Source organism: Anas acuta, chromosome 23 (assembly GCF_963932015.1).
Source record: "Anas acuta chromosome 23, bAnaAcu1.1, whole genome shotgun sequence".
Taxonomy (NCBI): domain Eukaryota; kingdom Metazoa; phylum Chordata; class Aves; order Anseriformes; family Anatidae; genus Anas; species Anas acuta.
In genome coordinates, this window is record NC_089001.1 from 4,166,377 (window position 1) to 4,177,473 (window position 11,097).

Genomic DNA, 11,097 nt, shown 5'->3' on the forward strand with positions numbered 1-11,097 from the left:
GACTACAGCGAGGTGTCAAATCAGAATTGACTAGGGACCATTTCAGTGTCTGAGTATTACAGACCATAGCTGCTAAAACTTCCAAGCTCTGGTCCGTGTGCCATGGTAAACTGTAAAGAGCTGGCTGCACGCGTGCCCAGCTTTCCTTTTTAGCAGTTCACTAAATATTCTTTCCAGTGCTTTTGCTGCTATATGAACAGAAGGCATTTGAATGGGAAAGTCACAAATGGAAAAGGACAGTGTGCAAGAAATCAAGCTGAAAGATAAAATACATTAATTTTAAAATAGAGACACCAGATCCAGAATTTTCCTGTGCAAGTATCATCGTTGTACTGAAGCTCAGAATTTCTCAATACTGCTTTAAATACTTTCCCAGAATAGTTCAATATAGGCTGCTGCTAGGATCCTTTGTTAACAGCCGCTGTTAATGCAGTGAACCTTCTTGTCCAAATACACCGGTCTTGGAAACACCAGAGCTCTTGGCTGAAGAAAATCCAGGAATGGTTCATGAACAGTTTTCACCTGGAGCAGTGTAGTTTTATGCTAAATCAGGAGTATAAAAACAGAGTAAATATAGAAATAAAATTCTAGGAGTATTTCAGATAGGAAAGGTACGTCTAAAGGCCATCTCATCCAACCTCTTGCTAAACACTGGGCTTCAAAACTAGATGACGTTGCTCAGAATTGAGTGAATCCAAGGAAGGGGATTCCACAGCCTCTCTCTGTTTGTAGAAGAGCAGTTAAAGTCCAAAGGACTTTTGCTGGAAAGGGTGCGCATATTGTATTATTCTTGAGCACATCTCTACAGTTCTGCAAGAACGCTAGCAAATTAAATACAAGACAACTTCTTTCCATACTCATTTGAGCAAGATAAACGAGGAAGGTAAGTATAGTAAGGGGAAATACTAATGTTGTACATTCTGTAAACATTCTGTAAATATTCGTATTTGTGACTGAGCTGGCAAAGTTGGTTTGTTGTTTTGTTTTCAACAAGAAAGAGAAGCCCTGGAGAACACAGCTACTGGGCAAATGAGAGTGTTTAGAGTTAGGGAATCAAGTACCAAGAGAATGTCAGTGGTAATACCACCTGAAGGATTCATTTGTCTTGTGCAATTCTTAGCAAGTCCTACTTAACTCAGCAGGTTATAGGGAAGTGTTCATGCATTTAAATGACCAGGCTGCCTTCAGCCTACCTGGGGGTGATGCTGTGTGCAAGCAATTGAAAGCTGTCCATCTTCTCCTCGTGACATTTAGGTAAATGGCTGCCTGCTAGATCCCGTACCTCCCGTGGTGATGAGGAAGGGCTGCCAGTCACTGCCTACCAGCATGATGGAAACATCGATCGACGAAGGGATAGAGACAGAAGGCGAGTCAGAGGATGACCCTGCACAGGCATTTGCAGCTCTCCAAGCAGCTCGCTGTGGGAAGAGACGTCACACTCTGGCAGAAGTTACCAACCAGCTGGTGATGGTGCCAGGCACAGGTACGGAAGTTAGCACGGACGTCTCAAAGCCCATTTCCTGCTCTCACTACTCAATCTAATAAATTAGCCCAGGAGGAAAAACACTGGGTTTTAAAAGTGAGAAGCACAAGACAGAGTCTCTTGGGTTTTTCACTTTGTATTAGAAAGGAGAAAAAAACAAAAATGCAAATGTGCTGTACAGGTAGTGTAAAATCAAAGCTGCAATTAGACAGCTGGCTATGGCCATGTATCAACAGCAACTGGTGAAGTCTTTCAAGCTGGGGACATTCAGTTATGTGAGAAAGATCAAGACAAACTCTTCATCCCCTAAAGACATGCCGGGAGAGAACAGGGGGAGTGGGGAACAAAAACCTCTGGATTCTTGTGTATCCCAAAACCAACAAGGGGCTCCTAACTGAATGGGCTCCTAACTCCAGTAAACATCACCTGCATGGTGTCTTAATGCTGCAATAGTGTAAAAACATAAATTTCAAAAAAAAAATCCAGTGCAGCATGTGTTAAATGACAATTATTTTATGAAACTTGATTTTTTTTTTTTTGTTTAATTTCTTCCAAGACAGTCACTGGAGACATTATTGGCAGGAGTAGCTCAAGTCTGTGGCACTTCTGCCTTGCTAAAGCACTGCTGCACTCTCCTATTCTGGCTTTTGTGCTTTTTTTGTCACAGGGAAAGTCTACTCGTTGGATGAGAACTCATCTCTGGGCAGCATTGATGCAGAGTATGACACGGGCTCCATTCAGAGAGACGTCAGCTTCCTGGAGGACACCCCTTCCTTGAAGGAAATGGTGCTCACCACCCAGCCAGCACCCAGGATGACGCCGCCGTTCATCGGCCTGAGACCTGCCAACCCAGCCATGCAGGCCCTCACCTCCCAAAAGCGAGAGACACACAACCGCTCTCCCATCAGCTTCCGAGAGGGGCGCAGGGCTTCTGACACATCCCTCACCCAAGGTAACAAACGTGCTGCATGCATGGAGGCACCAAGGCAGCCTGGCTGTTGTGCAGCTCATCTCGCGTTAACCGATTTTCTGATGAGGAGTTTTGCTCTACTCTTGTACAGGAATTGTAGCATTCAGACAGCACCTCCAGAATCTGGCACGAACCAAAGGAATCCTGGAACTGAACAAAGTCCAGCTGCTGTATGAGCAGATGGGATCGGAAGAAGAACCTTCCCTGACATCAACTCCCACCCAGCTTCAGGACCTTGTCAACAGTCCTCCACAGGTACTGAAACCACAAAGAAATCAGCTCAGTCTTTCAGGTGCTAATGCTCTGGGACAGACAAAGAGAGGATAAGGTGTTCTGGAGATCTGAGAAGAGCTATTTTACAGATCAAGTTCCCTCCTCTCCTTCCTGGCTCCTGCAGAATGGAGACTGGGCATTTGCAGGTTCGCCTTTGTACCCTCATAGAAAGCTAACAAGGCTATCTCATGGACCCGGAGTCCAATGGTCTGTTATTGCTTCTAATTGAATGTTGTTTTAGATTTAACAAAGCCAAACTAACACCTTTCTGTGTTGGAATCAGCCTGCTGTAACTAAGAAGTGCAAAAGCTGAGAGATAACGGTTAGCTTGATTTGTATAGTGGAATGCTAAATAGCTTCTACCATTTCCCTAATTACTTGTTTGGAATGGAGCAGGTTGCAGGAAGCAGGAATAATGCCTTTGTTAGACCCCATGAATAAAATGAGTAAGCAGCACGCAGGCACTGTAAGCACCTAATGTTCCAGATTAAGGCTGCTATCCTTACAGCTCCAGCTCCATTTCTGTCTGCCTGTTTGCTGGAAAACTTCACCCTGACAGCCACAAAGTTGTGATGTTTTCATGAGAATCTCCCACTTGCCATAAACATCCTGAAGTGCTCATGGTATCCTCTCAACAACAGTTGACTCCCCTCCCATTTCAGCACTCCTCCTTGCTGGAGAAGCTGCTCTGTGCTTATCCTTTCCACCACTGGAAAGCTTTTCACAGCTTCTAAACTGAATGCAAAGCCACAGCGGCACAAAAGCACATGCAGAGGTTGGCCAGTGCTAACTCAGTACTGGTGGTTTTTCAGAGGGAAGCGAGTCACAAAATACATTATAAATATAATGTTTTGCTTACAGATGTAAACCCGTAGCGTTATGCAGCACAGATAGTTCAAAGCTTTGTAATTTAGGCTCCGCACCATGGAGGGAAAGCGGTGAGTGACGCCACAGCCCCACTTCACACGGCAGCTGTGGAACCTCTGGCAGGGGAAAATCCTTAAAGAAAGGCTTGAGGCAGAAAAGCTTTTTCTGGGGATGAAAATTCTTCCTCTTCTCTCTGCAGGAGGAAACATCTCAGCAGCAGGAGGCTGCATCTGCTTTCCCTAGTGGTGCACATCCCCCATTATTATCCAGACGGCAGAGCTTAGAAACCCAGATCTTACAGCACAGGCTCCAGGTACCATGCCTCCCCTCCGCTGCATTAAGCCAGACACTGCTGCTCCATGGCAGCCCAGCCCTTCAGCTCCTGTTATTCTCCTCGAGAAAAAAATAATCAGTCAAAGGCTAAATTAGCAGAACTGCTGAATTTGAAATTATGCTGCGTTTGTCTTTTGTCAGATGCTGACCCTAATTATACAAAAAGCATACTGTATCGCTGCTGTTTTCCTACTCTGTTACTGTACAGTGCTATTAAAGCAATTTGAGGTAACTGCTAGTGAATACATAATATCTGTGTTGCACCCCATAAGGGGCATACATCAGGATCTGAGGAGCATCTGCCCCACTTCTGACCCCCTGGGGCTTACTGTTTCTCTTCCCTCTTCTCTCCTCACTACCCCCCCCCCTCTTTTTTTTTTTAATCATTTTTCACATAGCTTGAGTTTATTAAAAACAAACTTTTTTCCTGTACAGCTTCTCTTTCACTTGGGAAGAAATCTTACCAAAGATTGTATTGTGCAAGTCCCTCATGTAAAGATCCTCTTCAACTAAGGAGTAGAAGTCAGTAAGCAGTAGGGACTGTGACTTTAGACAGCTCTAGTGACAGCTTCTGAAGATGGAGGTGGTCACTTAAACCATCATAAAGGGAGGCAGCTGTCATTCGCTTGCTTTCTGGATCGACGCATTAAGACAAATAAAATTTAAAACAATACCACTTTTCTTGCAGAAACCCACTCTGCTATCAAAAGCTCAGAATACTTGCGAGCTGTACTGCAAAGAACTACCCCGGAGTCTGGAACAGCAGTTACAGGAGCACAGGTAAGAACCACTGAAACTCTGCAGCTGAGTAATGGAAGAGCTGAGACTGTCTTGATTTAGGAAGTCTTTGAGAAGGAAAGCTTCACTTTAGAAGTTGTAATGTCACTGTTCTTTTCTTAAAGAGGGACAACAACCCTGCCACGAGTTTACAAAGTGCTGTGCAACAGGCTCTTTGTCAGCTAATGCTGCTACAGTGCAGGTAGACTGCAGCTGCCTGCATGCTTCTTTTACTGCTAATGGACAAATGGAAGCGTAGGAGAAAGCTACTCTACTTACACTGTTGTATTCATTTTCTGCCTCATCCCAACTACTCATTACATGTTGCAGTGTTAATGCTAAGTCAGAATGTGGCTCATGGTTTTCCACCTGCGCTCATTTAGGAATTTCCTGTCTTGTTCCCGTGATCCATCAATTTTACTGTCAAGAACACAAAAAGTGAATCAAACTTTTCTTATCCCTGAAAGATCAGAAATGATGCTTCTTTGAAAAATACACAGTAAAATAACTTAAGGCAGCAGATAGATTGCAAGTGTACCTTCATACCTGTCTGTATTACAGCAGACTGGGTCTTAATTGCCAAGTTAAAGGGTGGTTGGCTCCTTATGAATGCATCATTAAGTAATCATTAAACAAGCATGCAAGATAGATACTAAACACAGTTACTATCCCTGATTTTTGCAGAAGAATCGCAGAAAGAGATAGGAAAATAACAACTCAGTTACATGCTTTATAAGACTAAAAGACTGAGGACTTGACTGTAATCTAGAATTACTCTTTGATTTACGGCCGCTCCTGACAACTGATTAATTCTCATCAGCACCTTAACTGATACAATTGACAGCATTCAGAGCAGCTTGGTATAGTCCTGCAAGAAGAGGAGGTCTGCACAGAGAAATAAGCTGAGAAAGAACAGATTCCTTTTGTGAATGGTGTCAGCATGCAGCAGTACTCGGTTTCCTATTTCTACATGCTTTGGGAATTGGCTGGTGGGAGACCTCCCCTTTGTCATATCGCAGGAATTTGTTAAAGGTAGCTGTGTAACTGGGCATTGTGTTGGAAATCCTCCCTTTGTAAAGGGTCAAAACCATGGAGCTTCATAAAGCTTCACAGGGAGGAGAAAAGGAGTATGGGGGAAGGAGGCTTCGCTTGCTTCCTTTCCTAGCCACAGACACTCAACTCTTCAGGCCCCCAGAGTAAATTTCAATAAACAAGCAAGGCTGCCCAGGAATTTTCCTGCTGGAACCATTTGAGTGACTAGCATGCAGCACTCGTGCTAGTGCCTTAACACTTCAAAGGGCAAAAATAATTGCTGTTCGTGTCCTTGATTCAGGTTGCATCAGAAGCGGCTCTTTCTGCATAAGCAGTCCCAGCTGCAGGCCTATTTCAACCAGATGCAGATAGCCGAGAGCTCCTACCCACGGGCAAGCCAAATGCCACTGTCGTGCCAGGAGGAGCAGCAGCCACCGCCGCCAGCCCAGCAGCAGCAACCGGCCCCGTTCAGCTTGCAGCAGCCCCTGAGCCCCGTGCTGGAGCCTTCCTCGGAAGGAATGCAATACGACCCCTTCCTCAGCCACTACCCGAAGGTGCAGCTGGAGCCGCTGCCGCCCTCCCAGATCACCAGCTCGTCGCGCTTGTCGGCACCCATCCAGGTGCAGCAGCCGCCCCAGCCCTTACCGTATTCCTACCAGACTTGTGAGCTGCCCGTTGTCACCTCCTCTGAGCCAGACTTCCCCGAGCAGTGCCAGTATTCCCTGGAGCCAGCACAGCAGAGCAGCGCGGCGCTGCCCGACAGCCCGAGCAGCTCCGCGTCTCACGAGCCCCAGACAAACTACGACCCGTTAACCCTCTCAGAATTACCCGGGCTCTTTGACTGCGAAATGATGGAGACTGTAGACCCCCAGCACAGCGGCTACGTCCTGGTGAATTAGTACCCCGGGGTGTCTAACATCGGAGTGGAAGACGGGACAAATGGAGAAGCATGTGAATTTTTGTTTTTGTTCCAACCCAAAAGTTTTCAACCCTTGAAGCACCAGGGGAATTAAAAGTCCTCCTGACTGGAAAAAAAAAAAAAGCAGGAGATGGCTAGAAGGGTTTGGCCACTAGCTCCTCTTGCTAGTGGTTGGAGCTAGAGAACAGGCAGTGCAGTTTGGTCCCATAAAGAACCAGTTTGCATAGAAGGAGAGAGGAAAAAAAGTGAGTTTTAAAGGAAGGAAATGGTCCCTTCCAAAAGGAAAAAATAAAAAGGATAGTCTGGCAGCATTCACTAGGAGGAAGGAGAAGGAATGCATATTGCATTCTACTTTTTGGCAATAAAAGCAATAGTTTTCATTGAAATTCAGACTAGCTTTGGGTCTGAGCTGATGGCAACTGTCATACCCTTGAAACAGTAGCGTAAGGAGGATTTCAAGGGAAGTTGCACTTCAGCATCCAATTGCTGGTTGAGCTCCTGAGCTGCGACTCCTCCGTGGTAAATTGGAGAGCAGCAGGCATCGCAGGAGCCTGCGCTTCCTCCGGCCAGCCAGTGAGCAGTTATTTCCCAAGCCCGACAAGGAAATTTTAATTGTTCACTAAGGGAAGCTTCTGCATCTTTGCTAAGTGACGTACTGACTTTGTCAAAAGATACCTGGAACTGACACAGGGCACCACGGTGATTTGTAGAGACCTCGGGGTGGGGCTCAGGAAACTGAAAGATAAAGGATTAGCTAACAGAGAAGGGGGGGAGAGAGAAGTACCATGAGAAAATCAACAGCTGTAGCCAGTGACATCAAAAAAAAAATCCACCGGGGTGGCGTTTGCAATCAACCCATTTTGCAGACCGGCCTTCGTGGAGGGCTTGGTCTGGGAGAAGTTCTGATCACTGGAGAGGATCCATCTGTCCTGCGGCATTTGAAAAACAAGCAAACAAACTGTGTTTTGAGTTTGCAGTATGTGTTGCTGGTGGTTTATTGAGCTTTGTATATTTGGACAATTATTTAGGGTTTTAGAACTTAAGGATAAAAACAATGAGCTTAAACAAACCCCTGTGAAGTGATAGTGCTGTGCCTTTTTCGGTTCTTTATCAGACTATATGCTTTTTTCTGAAGAAAGTAGACAATACCCCATTTATATCCTTGCTACAGCCAAAGTCCCTTCAGAGCACACGTTCCACCGTGTGGAACATAATGTTTAACTTCGTTAGTGTTTTGATTGTTTGTGTATATATAACATTGAAAGTATTACAGCAATATTTAGCATCACGAACTGTTGATGTATCAACCATTTCACCAACTACGAACCCCAACAAGCAGTTGTGTCCCCAGGACTTTCCATCGTGAAACGTTAGGCATAGGAGGATTGTTCAGGAACCTGCAGAAAGCTGAGATCTCTAATTAGGGTTTTGTCTCAGGTCTTGAGATCTTGTGGGCTATTGTCTATCAGCCTGTAAGATGAGGCTCCCAGCTAGACAGTTCAACCCTTTTCTGAGCAAACTTAAAGCACAATTACAGAGTCATTAAAGCACAAAGAATGGTGGAGAAACCGTGCTGATAGCATATACAGAAAACACCACTATTTGCTGGAAAATTTCTCTAGTATTAAGTTTGGGGAGTTAAGATCCTGGACACTACAAATAAAGTAAGAGTAGTCAGCAAACACAAAGTTTGGGTGTTCAGGGCACGTAGTCACTTAAAATGGATAGACAAATATTGTAGTGTTCTAGATGCCATAGCAAAGCACTGGGTTGAGCAGGTAGCAGAATAGAGGGGGGGGAAAAGGTACCTCTGATCCATTGGGTCTTCTGTGCATGTGTCAAATCAGAGATCTTACCTAGCTAAAGGAGTTCTCAAAGCTGCTCTCTTTTCCTTCAGCAGAAAGGTGAAAAATCAGCCAGCATTTACAGCAATAAGACCCCAGTTAAGTGGAGGACAGGAGGACTTGAGGAGCATTGCAGGCTCTGGTCCAGCTGTGCAGCTGGATTCAGTCCAGGAGTGCCCAGCTTCTACCTCGGCTAGCGGAGCGATTCCCAAGGCATCAGCAAAGAGGAATTTTAAGAGCAGGGATCCCATCCACACACTGATTGCTTATTAGATGCAAGATAAAGAAGGCTGGAAAGCTCTAGTTTAAAGAGCTGATGTAGACCAATTTCCTTTTGAAGGGAATTCCCACAATAATCCCCTTTTCTGGCAGTGTCAATAGCAGTGGCACAGACACCCCCACCCCAGGTGCCTACCAAAGGGCCGGGGACTAGCTGAAGCACACGGCAGCATCACAGACCAGGCATTTCACTACTGCACAAGAGCAAAGGAGGCAACCACAAGTTCTGTCCTTTCACTTCCTCATCCACAGGATAACACAATTTACCCTTTCTGTAATTCTAAGAGATCAGACGAGTGCTCGAGGAACTACAAAGCCAAAACGTGACCGGGACGCAGCTGCAGCGCTGGGCTCAGCTCTGTGCCAGGAGCTGGGTTACTGCCCTGACCACCTCCCTCCCCATCACCTACATTTCAGGACACACTGAGAACTAATTCTGAGTTAACTGATTCTTTAATCAGAATGTGCCAACTCGGCTCAGCTCCTCTGAGCTTGGCAGTGCTGGTAAGGGGGAAGTGACATTTTTTGAATGTAGTTTAGGCTCTTTCCCTCAACCAACAGCCTCTGTCACATCACACGTAATTTCCTTTAAGCCAATTAGAATAAAAGGCTCCTAATGCCTTCTGATAGAGCAGAGGATCCACTGGGCACCACTTCACGTTCACGCTACTTGGAAGTGGCTCTTTTGTTCCAGTCTGTTACGTCTAACATTAGAGGACCGCGTACACTACTGTTAGAGGAATTCTTAGCTTTATTATCTCCTATTACAGGCTCCTTTGAAGAGACTTTGGTGTGATGTATTTGGGGTAAAAAAATTTCATATGGAGAAAAGTGCAATATATGTGTGTGTGTGGTACGTTCTTTAATGTATTTTTTTAAGGAGTTAGAGGGTTTAGTCTCTGCTTTGGGATAAATGCACTAGTATTGTGAGCTCCAGTTTGGCAAGTTCATCTGTAGTATTTACATGCAACTGATACGCTGGACTCTGTAAAGCAATTACAGTGTATTAATACAAAATAAAGAATATGTACATTTCATTTTTAAATACGTAGTGAGCTAACACAGCCTCCCCAGCTCTGTGTTCTTTAGCAGCCTCTTTGTGCGTTCCTCTCTGGCACACCAAGCTGCAAATCACAAAGAGAAAATTCTGCCAAGGCTGGCTTCTCTACACTGAAGTTGGCTTCCTATCACTGTAATGCACACAGGGCAGTTGACACCACAAATTTCTCAAGGCAAATGGAGGAAGCTGTCTAATAGCTTCACCAAAAATAACCGCACGTCTTTACTGCCTGCGCTGCCATGAAATCTGTCTCGTGTTTTCGGAGTACGCCTCCACTCTGAGAATCCAAGACAGCTCTTTATGAGTTGCATCCTGTTTGCTACTTTCCTTGAAGCCTTTCACCTTGATCTAAGGTGTAAGAGGCTTACTTTGACTTAGCCTAGGACAATCTGGGACTTTCTCCTCTTAGAAAAGCTTTTTCACTCCAGAACTATCAGCAACAGCAGTGAAAAAATCATCTTTTTCTTTTGCTTGAAGCGCTACACCACCATTGAGGTAAAACAAAACATGGAACCACATCAGTTCTCTGATAATTTAGGTAGAGAGGTCACATTTACAGAAAGAATGGGCAGCTCCCAAAGAGGCTGTGGGGGAAAGCAAAATGCCACGCTCTCTATAGGAGGGAGCATCAGAAACAGGAAAATACCTGAAGCAGGCAAAACATCCCATCACAGCTTCTGCTGTAGGACTGCAACAAGAGCTACATGCCAGGAAAGGTCATACAAGCATGGATATGTGAAAAAATCTCAATAACTCTGTCCTTTACAACTAACATCACTCTTGTGACCCCCAGGCTTTCCTCAGTCAGAAACACACGTTGCTCAGAGGAACTTTGAGCAGAATTAGCGTAGAGCCCAGCACATTGACCTAGCTCCCCACAAACCCTGCTGTCCCCGTTGCCTTTGTGCAGCGACCTCAACTGCAATCGGCCATGAACAGCTGCAGCTGAGGGCAGCAGTTCTTGGTGTGACGCACGGGGACACAAAACACTTGGCATCAGCTCTGGGGTTTTTGTTTGTACGGGTTCTGACCGACCGACTGATCGGCCTCCACGCTGCCACGAAACACCAGTGCCAAGGAGCCCTGAGGCTACAGCTTCGAGCTACCAGAACGCGGTGCCTTCACCCTACCCAAGGTTGATTTGTACGGTGCAGCCCTTGTGGCTGCTTTCCCACCTACTCTGCTCCCCTGCTGTCTCCTAAATCTCCTGAGAGAGTCTGGGGTGATGATCCAAGCCAGAAGGGTGAAGCATGGTGCCCG

At 45.6% G+C, this 11,097-nt stretch overlaps 1 protein-coding gene across 2 annotated transcripts in view; it reads left to right on the top strand.

Moving 5' to 3' along the window:
* Window positions 1-9,822, top strand: part of SIK2 (salt inducible kinase 2) — a 48,420-nt gene extending 38,598 nt beyond the window's left edge. Inside the window, exons 10-15 of one of the 2 annotated variants that reach the window (XM_068658991.1) lie at window positions 1,255-1,483; window positions 2,151-2,435; window positions 2,545-2,708; window positions 3,793-3,906; window positions 4,615-4,706; window positions 6,037-9,822. In XM_068658991.1, coding sequence (XP_068515092.1) covers window positions 1,255-1,483; window positions 2,151-2,435; window positions 2,545-2,708; window positions 3,793-3,906; window positions 4,615-4,706; window positions 6,037-6,634 — 1,482 coding nt within the window. In that variant the 3' untranslated portion in view covers window positions 6,635-9,822. The remainder of the gene's footprint in view (window positions 1-1,254; window positions 1,484-2,150; window positions 2,436-2,544; window positions 2,709-3,792; window positions 3,907-4,614; window positions 4,707-6,036) is intronic. The other variant, XM_068658993.1, reaches the window with a different exon arrangement.
* The last annotated feature ends 1,275 nt before the right edge of the window (window positions 9,823-11,097 follow it).